At 38.1% G+C, this 13,133-nt stretch overlaps 1 protein-coding gene across 3 annotated transcripts in view; it reads left to right on the top strand.

Moving 5' to 3' along the window:
* Positions 1-13,133, top strand: part of LRRC69 (leucine rich repeat containing 69) — a 136,270-nt gene that overhangs the window by 79,455 nt on the left and 43,682 nt on the right. For 2 of the 3 annotated variants that reach the window (XM_070075851.1, XM_017341434.3), the window contains exons 6-7: positions 3,722-3,823; positions 8,214-8,393. In XM_070075851.1, the coding sequence (XP_069931952.1) occupies positions 3,722-3,823; positions 8,214-8,393 (282 nt within the window). The remainder of the gene's footprint in view (positions 1-3,721; positions 3,824-8,213; positions 8,394-13,133) is intronic. The other variant, XM_051843882.2, reaches the window with a different exon arrangement.

The raw sequence follows: 13,133 nt of genomic DNA on the forward strand, positions 1-13,133 counted from the left end.
TATGTTATTGGAAATTAACCTGCTACAAAAAACAGGCTGTTGAATTTTCCTTAATTAAGATAACGTCTTTCTGGTTTGATGGGGGAATGCCAACAGAACTTGAAGGAAGAGAAACATAACCCTAAAGAGAGAAAGTCATTCCTTCTGAACTAAAGTGAAATTTAAAATGCGATTCATGTAGATAAATATTTTGCATATTCAAATTCAAGTTTAAATCAAACCTTAAAATTTTTAAAATAAATTTTATTTATTTTATTTGAAAAAGAGAGAGAAAAGAGATATTCCATCCAGTGGTTCAATCTCCAAAATGTCCACAAAAGATGGAACTGAGCCAACCTGAACCCAGGAGCCAGGAACTCAATTTGGTTTACTCAAGATGATGGCAGAGACAGAACTACTTGAGCCATCACCTGCTACCTTCCGGGTGCACATTAGCAGGCTTTTGGAATTCAGAGCAGTGCCGGAGTGAAACCCAGACGCTCCAATATGGGAGGCAGCTGTCCCACATGGCATCTTAACTGCAACATCAAATGCCCATCCTCAGCTTCTTAAAAATATGCTGAGTTTAGATATAGATTATGGAATGATATTTTTATATCAATGCTTTATTATAATTTAATTAAAAAACTTTAACAATAATTGTACATATATATGGGTTCCAGTAACATACATGTATACGATGCTTACTGAACAAATTAAGGTAATCAATATTTCATCCTTTTTTTTTTAAGTTTTTTTTTTTATTTGAAAGGCAGAGTTAAAGAGAGAGAGAGAGAGAGAGGTGAGGGGTCTTCCATCTGCTGGTTCATTCCCCAGTTGGCAGTGACGACCAGAATTGGGCCAATCCAAAACCAAGAGCCAGGAGCTTCTTCCAGGTCTCCCATGTGGGTACAGGGGCCCAAGCACTTGAACCATCTTCCTCTGCTTTCCCAGGTACATTATCAGGGAACTGGATTGGAAGTGGTGCAGCTGTAACTAGAATCGTGCCTAGGTGGCTTTATTCAGTATGCCACAGTGCCAGCCCTGATCTTTTTTTTTTTTTTTAAGATGTATTTATTTATTTGAAAGAGTGACAGTGAAAGGAGGAGAGCCAGAGAGAGAGAGAGAGAGGGAGAGAGAGAGAGAGAGAGAGAGATTGTCCACTGTCTGATTCATTCCTGAGATGGCCATGATGGCCAGGGTTGAAGCCAAGAGCTTTATCCTGGTGGCAGGGGCCCAAGTTCTTGGGCCATCCTCTGCTGCTTTTCCCAGGCCATTAGCAGGGAGCTGAATTAGAAGTGGAGCAGCTGATACACAAACTGGTACTCATATGGGATACCAGCTTCGTAGACAGAGGCTTTAACCATTATGCTACAACATCGGGTCTCAAAATTTCCTCTTTGGCAGTACTTTATAATTGAAGGATTGATAGTCTGTTCTTTTATTTATTCATAAAATTTATGCTAGATTTCTGTGAGTGACATTCTATAGGACAGAAAGGAAAATATGAGCATTAAACAAAAAATGTCACTTTTTGTTACAGTGAATTTAGTACTGACTTAGGGTAGCACTGGATTCAACACACCAAGTTGTTCCCTTGTGATGGGTAATATAGGAAACTGAATTAGGAAAGTTGACGTGTCTGTTGTGAGACCAGAACTCAAATTGATACCATTGGGGGCTTGACGTCTGTATTTTATTTAAAAATCTTGGCTATGCTGTACAAGCTTTCCCATAACTTTTTAAAAAAAGATTTATTAATTTATTTGAAAGTCAGAGCTACAGAGAGGCAGAGGCAGAGAGACAGACACACACACACACACACACACAGAGAGAGAGAGAGAGATAGAGGTCTTTCATCTGCTGGTTCACTCCCCAGATGGCTGCAATGGCCAGAGCTGTGCCAATCCAAAACCAGGAGCCTGGAGCTTCATCCAGGTATCCCATTCAGGTACAGGGGCCCAAAGGCTTGGACCATCTTCCCTTGCTTTCCCAGGTCATAGTAGAGAGCTGGATCAGAAGTGGAGCAGTTGAAACTTGAACTAGTACGCATATTTTCCTATAACTTGAAATCTAATGACATGATGCCCCGAAATTGTTTTAAATAAGGTATTTTTAATTTTTGAGTGCTTGATCTATTTCCAATCCTGGGTTGAAATCCAAGAAATATTGCCTCTTCCCCCATATATTTTGCACAACACAGTAGTGTGATGGTACCAGTTCACCTGGCTTGGAAGAACTGATTTTGCACCACTCCTTCCCATTCTGCATTCAGTGACTTGAGTCAGCCGTGGTTGGAATATTTACACAAAGGAATCAACAGACACCACAAATAAGGCCTCTTTTTTCTTTCCAGAGACCTCTTTTACCAATAGACCATTGAAGATGAATCTTACTGTCCCCATTTTATAGCTGAAATTTAGGCTCAGAGAAATAACTTCCAGAATTAGTTGAGCCTAGAGAGTAATATGGATTCTTGGGAGGCAAGGAATGATATTAATATAGGAAAATTTGTTATTTTTGTACTGAAGTGGTAGATTCCAACTGGATTTAGATTTTTGTCCATAGAAGTTTAAATATCCTTGTGAATTGTATGTTTTCCTTCTTGTTTTTGTTTTCTCTGGGCATAGTGGAGTATAGTGCAAATACTTTGATTTTCCTGTGTTTCCTGTGACATCCTCATTGAGGACAAATTGATCATAAGACAGTCACTGAGATCTGGAGTTTGGTGTGTTTTGGAATATTATTTGTCATCACATTTGGCTTTGTAACAAATATAATATTTTCAAAATGTTCTAATCATTTGAATTATTCTATTACTAACCATTTCTATTACCATAAACAAGTTTTCTCAGCTGTACAATATGGAGGATAGGATCAATGGTCAATAAGGCCATGGTCATTTATGCCAGTATTAAAATTTTATGCTTTTAAAAACAAGAGTATATCATATTCTTAAAATACTATTGTGGGGGCCAGTGCTGTGGTGTGTTAGGCTAAGCCTCTGCCTGTGACGCTGGCATTCGATATGAGTGCTGGTTTGTGTCCTGGCTGCTCCACTTCTGTTCAACTCTCTGCTTATGGCCTGGGAAAACAGTGGAAGATGGCTGAAGTGTTTGGGCCCTTGCAATCACATGGGAGACCCAGAAGAAGCTTCTGACTCCTGGCTTCCGGTTGGCCCAGCTCTTGCCGTTATGGCCATTTGGGGAGTGAACCAGCAGATGGAAGATCTTTGTCTCTCTGTGTCTGTAACTCTACTTCTCAAATAAATAAATAAAATCTTTAAGAAAATACTAATGTGTAATAAATTCTAAATAAAGTTAATTTTCACCTAATTTTATTAAAGCATTTTAAAAATTATTTATTTATTTTATTAGAGAGAGGGGTGGGGAGAGAGAATAGAATTCTCTAGTTCACTCCCCAAACATCTACAACACCTGCAATGACCTCACAGCTAGGCTGGGGGCCAAAGCTGAGAACCAGGAACTCAGTACAGGTCATTGAGTCATTGCCACTGCATCCTGTGGTACTCATTGGCAGGAACTGGAGTCAGGAGCAGAAGCAGGGACTTGACCTCATGCATCAAACCCAGGCATTCTAATATGAGAACTAGGTATCTTAACAGGTGTCTTAACCATTAGGCCAATTGCCCCACTCTAGTCTAATTTTATTGACTATGTAGTTTTAGAGGTGAATTTGGCAATTTTTTTGGTGCCATATGATTTTTATTTTGTTTTACAAGTTTCAGAATCTAAAGCTGAGTGAATTCTACTGTGAGGAAAATCCACTGCTCCAAAAGAAACCGATTGTCACTGTACAACAGGAAGATGTCTGGAGCCTACAGGTGAAGGCTTAGTTCATTCACATACATCTTCAAACTGAAGTCATAATTTAAGTTTTAAATAGTTTGCTTTTAAAGCAGTCTTGCCAAGTTACCAAATGATTAAGGTAACCCTAGTGCATTGGCAATGTAGATCCTACCCATAATCTTTGATTTGCTTTTAGTATCCATGTAATCGCATCTGATTTATAGAATGATTAAATGCAGTAAAGTCTGTCTAATATTTTGCTATATACTAGCTACTCACATTAAATTTTAGTTAATAAATCTTTGAGGTTAAAAGCATTTTTAAAAATCTTTACCTAGGAATAGCCTATATCCAAGCCTTATAAATCCCTGAAACCCATGTGATTTAATCAACAGTATTGACCAAATGTATAATAAAAATTGCTATTACTTTAAATAAAACATGAAATGTATAATTTGGAGCCATGATTGTGGTGTGGTGGGTTAAGTCACCACCTTCGATGCCGGCATCCCTTATAAGCATAGGTTCAATTCCAGGCTGCTCCACTTCCAATGCTAATGTCTCAGAAAGCAGCAGGCTTTACTGCATTAGTGGAAGCAAAGCTAAATGCTTTTTATTTGTTTATTTATTTATTAATTATTATTTTTAAAGATTTATTTATTTTACTTGAAAGTCAGAGTTACACAGAGAGAGAAGGAGAGACAGAGAGACAGAGAGGTCTTCCATCCACTGGTTCACTCCCCAGAGGGCCACAACGGCTGGAGCTGCACCAATCCGAAGTCAGGAGCCAGGATCTTCTTCCAGATCTCCCACACAGGTTCAGGGGCCCAAGGACTTGGGCCATCTTCCACTGCTTTCCCAGGCCATAGCAGAGAGCTGGACTGGAAGTGGAGCAGCCGGGACTCAAACCAGCGCCCATATGGGATGCCGGCACTTTAGGTGGCAGCTTTTACCTGTAACGCTACAGTGCCAGCCCTTGTTTGTTTATTTTTAAAGATTTATTTATTTATTTGAAAGTCAGAGTTACACAGAGAGAAAAGGAGAGGCAGTGAGAGAGAGAGAGAGAGAGATCTCCCATCTACTGGTTTACTCCTTAGTTGTCCACAACTGCCGGAGCTGCGCCTATCCAAAGCCAGAAACCAGGAGCTTCTTCCAGGTCTCCTACGTGGATACAAGGGCCCAAACACTTGGCCATCTTCTACTGCTTTCCCAGGCCATAGCAGAGAGCTGAATTGGAAGAGGAGCAGCTGGGACTAGAACCAGCGCCCATGTGGGATGACAGCACTGTAGGCAGTGGCTTTATCTGCTACACTGGAACACCAGCCCCAAGCTAAATGCTTTACCAATGTTATATAATTTAATTCCCCAAATTTCATGTGATAACATTGAAACTCCTATTTTACAGATAAGGTATCCAACATCAAAGGTTAAGGACTTACTCAAATGGGATCACACAGCTAATAAATCATATAGCTAGGATATGAGCTTATGTATAACTGAATCTCAGAATCTTTGCTCCTAATACTGTATTTAGTGTCTATCAGACACACAGTAATCATTGACTATATAATAGATCCAAAATTTATTATTTTTTGCAAGGATTTATATTTTTATATTTATAATTTTTATGCTTGTATAGATAAAACTTATATGTATAATCTCATAATTCAATATAAGGAACTAATTTCTATTTGCAGTGGATAAGAAATACAAATTATCTCTGAACTACATATAGTTGATATTCCAGAAAAATAGCATGTATGCTATTCAAAAGAAATTATTTATTCATAAAAATTTTCAAAACTCTTTATTATTTGAAAGGCAGAGTGACAAAGAAAGGGTGAGAGAGAGAGAGAGAGAGACAGAGGGAGATTTATCTTCTGTCTGCTGCTTTGCTCTCCAGATGGCCACAATAGCTACGGCTGAGCCAGGCTGGAGCCAGGAGCCAGAAATTTCATCCTGGTCTGCCACAAAGTAGCAGAGTCCCATGTGCTTGGTCCATCTTCCAGTACTTTCCCAGGCACATTATCAAGGCACTGAATCAGAAGTGGAGCAGCTGGGATTTGTATGGGCTCTCCAACATGGTATGTTGGAATCATAAGCAATAGCTTAACCTGCTGTGCCATGCCAACCCCATAAAAAGAGTGTTTGATTTTTAAATAACAATGAATTGGCCTTCATTGATTTGTATGTTATCCAAAGGTACATTGAACGTATCTTTAAGAGATGTACTAAATAATGATAAATATTGGTCTTGCCAGCAGTAGTTAACTTTATATACACTCACATTTCCAAATGATAATTTTACTTTATATTTTAGTGGTATATGTTTATTCTTCCAAAGCAACACATTGGCAGCAAGTAGGAGAAAAATAGAAATAATTGGGGTGATGTAAAAATTGTCAAAAGATACACTGAGTATAATAAATATGTTACGTCTAGACATGATATGTGGAAAAAGTGATCTATAAGAACCCACTTATAGGTTCCACGAGTTTAGCGTTCTTTACCATCTATTTGAAGAGTTGTGTCCTTGAGTATGAATTTTCTGTAGCTTTCTAGTGAGACCTAGTCATTGAATTCCTACAGCTAAAAGCCTGCCTGCTTAATTCCATAGAGGAAGGAAGGGTGACAGTAAACATTTAGGATTAGGAGTCCTGGTGAGATCAGTGCTTTTGCCTTCATGTTTTCAGACTACCTCAGTCCTGCAGCTGTCAGGAGAATGAGCTGAAGTGGGTGGGAAGTTGGGCTATTGGATGATCAGACATTTAAGGAACACATGCTTGGGGTTCTTGGCTGTATAAAGGCAGCTTTCTCAGACCCTTGTAAACTGGAAGGGATAGGGTGACAGGAAGTAGGGACATAACAACTGGTAGAATTCTGTTGTTACTTTTAACATTTTTAAAGGATTTAATTGGAGTGAATTATGTTTGTATGCATGTAGGCATTTATGTAAGTAGGTAGGTGGTTATGTTTACTCAAAGATTCCTATTTTAGTCTGATGTGGATTATTTTAATACCACTGGGAAATCTTTCACTTCAGCCAGAAAAAAATGTACTAAATAAACTATCCCCATTACACTATTAAAATTTCAAGTAATGTTTGTGAACTTTTGTACAGGACTTTCATGCTAGTGGCATATACAATGAAGGGTATTTAGGAAAGAAGACAATTGCTTTTTTTTGTTTGTTTGCTTGGTCAGTGAGGATTGAATTTTATGTACTATATAATGTATTGTTACTTAAGACGATGACATTGATGGCCCTAGTGAAAGGCAACTTCCACTCCCTCACCACCTCTTTAATTATTTAATATTTGATTATTGCACAAAGGTAAATTTCCAAACATATCTGTGTGAATAGGTTTAACACAAATTGAATTCAGACATTTAAATCATAGGAGTTACTGCTTTTCACCAAGAGAGTGCTAGTTAGGTACACAACACAGTAAATAATTAAACATATGTCTTGAACTGAATGTGCATAAAGATTACCTGAGGACCTTGTTAAGATGAGATTTTGATTGAGCAGATTGAGGGTGTATGTTGGGAGTCTTAGAGGAAGTGGACCAGGTTGGAAGGATACCTACTTGGCCTGTTGTGCCAGAGGGTAATCTCCAGGCAGCACACTGCCTGTATGAGGAAGTTGTGGTCAGCACACTAACACAGAAAAACCCCATCTGGCGCAGCTGGAGGAGTACGTGCAGTGCAGTTCACTTCTTGGCCCATGTCCTCTCGAGCTTCAAATACTTCCTCACATAGATTGTTCCACATTCTAACCTGTAGCTTGCCTACCTGCCTAGATACTGCCCACATGTATGTATACATTCCCATCAAATCAAAGTTGCAAACCTGGAATTATAGCCTGTATATAATTCCAAAAAACCAAAAATAAAACAGACATCATTCTCTGAAACAGTCTCGGAGTGGATTTCTCCGTGCCAACAGGCACTTCCATGACAGGTGTATCTGCTAATTTGTGAATAAGCTCCCAGGTGATACAGATTCTGCTGGTCCATGGGCCACAATTTAGGTAGTAAGGATTTCGACCTTAATGAATATGACAGACTCAATTTTTGAGTTCCAACTGAGTACATGCATGGTCCTTATTAACTGTCATGAAACATATGAACATACCAAATTTGAACCTAAACTATTCTTTATTTTATAAAATATGTAATATAAATTAATTATAATTAGATTTCTATATATAAATGTTACAATGGAAGTAACTTGTTTTGCTTATATTGATAAAAACCAAACTTACTTACAATGCACATCATTTACAACATATCTATTATGTATACTATGGAATCTTAGTTTAACAGAAACTAAGGAACAAATGAAGATTTTAAATTAGTGAAATGGAAATCATTGTAATATAGAATTTTGAAACTATAAGGAACCATATTCTTTGTTAATTTAGGAAATAGCATCAAGATTTGTAATGAATCAACTGTCAGAAGATAATTCTTTGCTAGCACAAGCTGTAGAATTGTACCCACAGATCAGGAACATAATCTCTCGGGGGAAAAAATGTGCAATATGTGGAAAGTCCTTTTTAACTGTTTGGCTGGAATGTGTTCAATTTTCTCCTCCATCGAAGGTAAATGATGCTTGTGGTGTGAATATTAACATAAAAATCTACTCCTACCCTTTATCCTTATATAAGTCAAACAATACTAACTCTATTGTATCTAAGAATTGAGTTCTTGAATTATATAACGTTAACATTGGGTAGACAAATTTGAGTGTCTATAATGAGAAAGATCACCCATTCATTGACATTTATCAACTCCCTCAAATCACATAGAAATTGAATATTTTTGTGGCCCGGGAGTGCAGTGGAGGATGGCCCAGGTCCTTGGGCCCTGCACCCACATAGGAGACCAAGAGGAAGCATCTGGTTGCTGGCTTCGGATTGGCACAGCGTGCCAGCCATAGCGGCCACTTGTGGGGTGAACCAACAGAAAAAGGAAGACCTTTCTCTCTCACTGTCTAACTCTGCCTGTCCAAAAAAAAAAAAAAAAAGAAAAAAGAAATTGAATATTTTTGATCAGTAAATCACTTTTGTTCATCATTATCGCTAATAAAATCAGAAGTATCTTTGCCAGGAAGAAGTGTGCTTCTGTTATGGAATTTTGGTGGAGAAAAAGTGAATAATCCAGTTAATTTATATTACAATGATGTCCAGCATATTGAATGTGCACAGATGTGTGCCCGTAACATCATGTCTCTCAGGAGTTGTATATTCCCAGGCAGTTCACATAGCCCACAAAATATGTTCTACATTGGTATTCTAGATCCACTTTTTCGGTAAATGATTAGATAGTAAATGTTTTAGACAGTGTGGTCCCTGTCACATTGACTCTCTTTGCAGTATGAAAACATTCCTAGATAATATGTAAATGAAGGTGGCTATGTTCCCATAATACTTTATTTATGAACTTTGAAAATTGAATTTCATATGCAATAAATATTTTCTTGAAATTTTTTCAATAATTTAAAAATGTGAAAATAATTCTTAGCTCATAGGACTTATGAAGAGAAGATGGGGGCCAGATTTGGCCTGGGGACTATAGTTTGCCTACATCTGTTCTAGACCATTGAACACATATTCTTTACATCCGGGTGTCTATTCTGCTCTTGTTGAGCATTTGGCCTCCCTTGGAGCAGCAGAGTGCAATGATTTGGCTGGTGATAATGCTAAATAGATCAGTAAAAACAGTATTTTCTGCCATTCTGAATATTATCATTTGTTGACGGAGGCAAGCATTAAGCAAATAAGCATATATGTAATTACAAGCTGTGAAATTATGATAACAAAAGAGACAAAAAAGAATAGTACATTTAAGGATACCATATTAAAGTACCACAAATTAGATGACTTAGCAAGAAAAATTATTTTTTTCAGTTCTGGAGGCTAGAAGTTCAGTATCAGGTTATGGACAGTGTTGGCTCTTGTTGAGGACTGTGAGGAGGAATCTATCCCATGCCTCTCTCCTGGGCTGGTAGATGGTTCTCTTCTCCCCATGTCTATCCATACCATCTTCCTTCTGTGTCTGTCTGCCTCCAAGTTTCTTCTTGTTAGAAAGACATCAGTCATATTGGATTAAGGTCCACCCAAATGACCTCCTTTTGACTTGATCACCTTTGCAAAAGCCCTCCAAACAGGGTCACCTTCTGAGGCACTGGAGATGAGGATTTTACCACATGAACTTGGGTGTGTGTGGGGAACACAGTTCAATCCATAACAAATAGGTTCCACAAACAAGAGGAACAGAAAAACCTTGAAAGAAGGTGGGAGTGAGGGAGGGAGGGAGGATGGGGTGGGGAGTATCATTGTGCTCTTAAAATATATATGAAAACATGAAATTTGTTCTCTTTTAATAAATCTGGGATACATCAAGGTGGCCTGTACCAATGCCATCTCACTAGTCAAAGTGATTAGTTTCATTTCATAATTGGTCATAATGATAAGATTAAGAGTCCAAGGGATCACATAAACAAGACTAGTGTCTGCTAATACTAACTGATAGAATTAAAAAGGAGAGAACAATCCAACATGGGAAGCAGGATACACAGCAGACACATAGAATGGCAGATGTCCTAAACAGCACTCTGGCCTTAGAATCAGCCCTTAAGGTATTCGGATCTGGCTAAAAAGCCCATGAGAGTATTTCATTCATGGAATGCCAAGACACTCTGGCAAAAAAATAAAAATAAAAATAAAAAAAGACTTAAATGAAAGATCTCTGTGAGTGAGATCCCAGCAGAAAGAATGGCCATCAAAAAAGGAGATACCTTTCTCTGAAGGGAGGAGAGAACTTACAGTTTGACTATGGCCTTGTCTAAATAAGATCAATGTCAGTGAACTCAAGATGCTTCCATAGCCTTGGCAACTCATGTCAAGAGCCTCGGATGATTACTGATGCCATAAATAAGAGTTTCAATTGTTAAATCAACAACAGGAGTCACTGTGCACTTACTCCCCATGTAGGATCTCTGTCCTTTATGTGTTGTACTATGTGAATTAACGGTATAACTAGTACTCAAACAGTACTTTATACTTTGTGTTTCTGTTTGGGTGCAAACTGTTGAAATCTTTACTTAATATATACCGAATTGATCTTCTGTATATAAAGAGAATTAAAAATGAATCTTGATGTGAATGGAATGGAAGAGGGAGCGGGAGATATGAGGGTTGTGGGTGGGAGGGAAGTTATGGGGGGGAAAAAGCCATTGTAATCCATAAGCTGTACTTTGGAAATTTACACTTATTAAATAAAAGTTAAAAAAAAAATATGGGCTAAGGAAAGCCCTATTGAGGAAGGATATTTTAACTGACACTGAAAGGAGTTGGTCAGGTGAAGAGCTGGCTCAGAAGTTCCAGGTGGTAGGAAGAGCATGTGTTGGGACTTAGAGGTGGGAAATCACTTTATGGTTTTAGGAACCAAAAGACAGCTTAGTCTGACTGGAGAGTATTAACTGATTTGAAACTGATGTAGGCTGCAATTGGATTACAAAGCATCAAGTAGTCTTCATTGAGAAATTAGGTCTTTTAAAAATTTTAGCGAAACAATTGAAGCATTTGGGGTAAAATATGTCTCAATTTCCACTTTGAAAAGATTCTGAGTGGAGAATGCATTAGAAGAGGGCAGGCAATAAGGAGATTAAAGAGGCTATTGTATTAGACCAGGCAAGAAACTATGCTGGCATTGTTAGAAAAGAGAGATGGGTAGATTTGAGATAAATTTTGGAGGAAGAAGTAATGAGACTTCCAGTTTCTTGGCTTAAAGAATGACATGGATGCACATACTTTTTACTGAAATTAGGATGACTAAGGGAGAAGTAGATTTGTGGGAGAGAGGTGAAAGTTCTGTTTTGGACATGAGATTTCTGCAGGCAGGGATTGATGATCAAACAGAAGCCATACAGATGGCCTAAACAGCACTCTGGCCTCAGAATCAGCCCCTAAGCCATTTGGATCTGGCTAAAAAGCCCATGAGAGTTTCTCAGGCATGGAAAGCCAAGACATAGTGGCAAAAAACTTACCTAAACGAAAGACCTCTGTGAGTGAGATCCCAGTGGAAAGAATGGCCATCAAAAAAGGAGATACCTTTCTCTGAAGGGAGGAGAGAACTTCCACTTTGATTATGGCCTCGTCTAAATAAGGTCGAATTTTGTGAACTCAAGAAGCTTCCATAGCCTTGGCAACTCATGACAAGAGCCTCAGTTGATTACTGACGTCATAAATAAGTGTGTCAATTGTTAAATCAGCAACAGGAGTCACTGTGCACTTACTCCCCATGTAGGATCTCTGTCCTTAATGTGTTGTACTATGCGAATTAGTGGTAAAACTAGTATTCAAACAGTACTCTATACTTTGTGTGTCTGTGTGGGTGCAAACTGTTGAAATCTTTACTTAGTATATACTAAGTTGATCTTCTGTATATAAAGATAATTGAAAATGAATCTTAATGAAGAATGGGATGGGAGAGGGAGTAGGAGATGGGATGGCTTGTGGCTTGCAGGTGGGAGGGTGGTTATGGGGTAAAAACTACTATAATCCAAAAGTTGTACTTTGGAAATTTATATTTATTAAATAAAAGTTAAAAAAAGAAGAAGCCATAGACTCCTATTTAATCTATAAGGCCTGCTTGGGAATTGAGGATTTAGTGGTATGTTGAGGGGTAGATTTTGCTGGGGAGATAGCTGTATGATCTATGGCTCAATTTCCATCTCTAAAGACTCCAAATATGAATCCTATAGATCCAGTTTATGGTATCTTTGGAGTCAAGTAGTCTTTCAGCCAATGAAGGGCATGAGTTGCTAATCTGCTTATGTATGTCTTCATTGGATCTTATCACTAGCCACTCATCAAATTTACCTGTGAAAATTTAAAAAAAAGATATCCCTAAATCTATTAAATCAGAATTTGTGGAAGCAGTGCCCTGGGAATTCAAATTTTTATAAATTTTCCCAATTGATTTTCATGCATAGTCAGGACTGGGCATCTCTACTTTGCATGTGTAGGGCTGTCCCCCAACTAAAGGGCAATGTCTATGTCTTACCTGCTAAGCAAGTCTATATAACAGAATCTCAAATCATTGGTTTAATACACATGTTGATAACATCTTTAGTGATGATGATGTCGAAATGGATAATAGTATCAAAGAAAAGTTAGGGTTGGCTCAGAGATCAGTCCATTGTGGCATACAGACAAATGATAAACACTTTGATACTGCCTTCTCATCATGAAGGCTGAGTGGATCCTTGTTAAAGCTGCTGAAGGGTACATTGTAGAGTTTGTTGTCCATCAATGTGCTTCATCGAATCCATGTAC

This window comes from Oryctolagus cuniculus, chromosome 6 (genome assembly GCF_964237555.1).
Source record: "Oryctolagus cuniculus chromosome 6, mOryCun1.1, whole genome shotgun sequence".
Lineage (NCBI taxonomy): Eukaryota > Metazoa > Chordata > Mammalia > Lagomorpha > Leporidae > Oryctolagus > Oryctolagus cuniculus.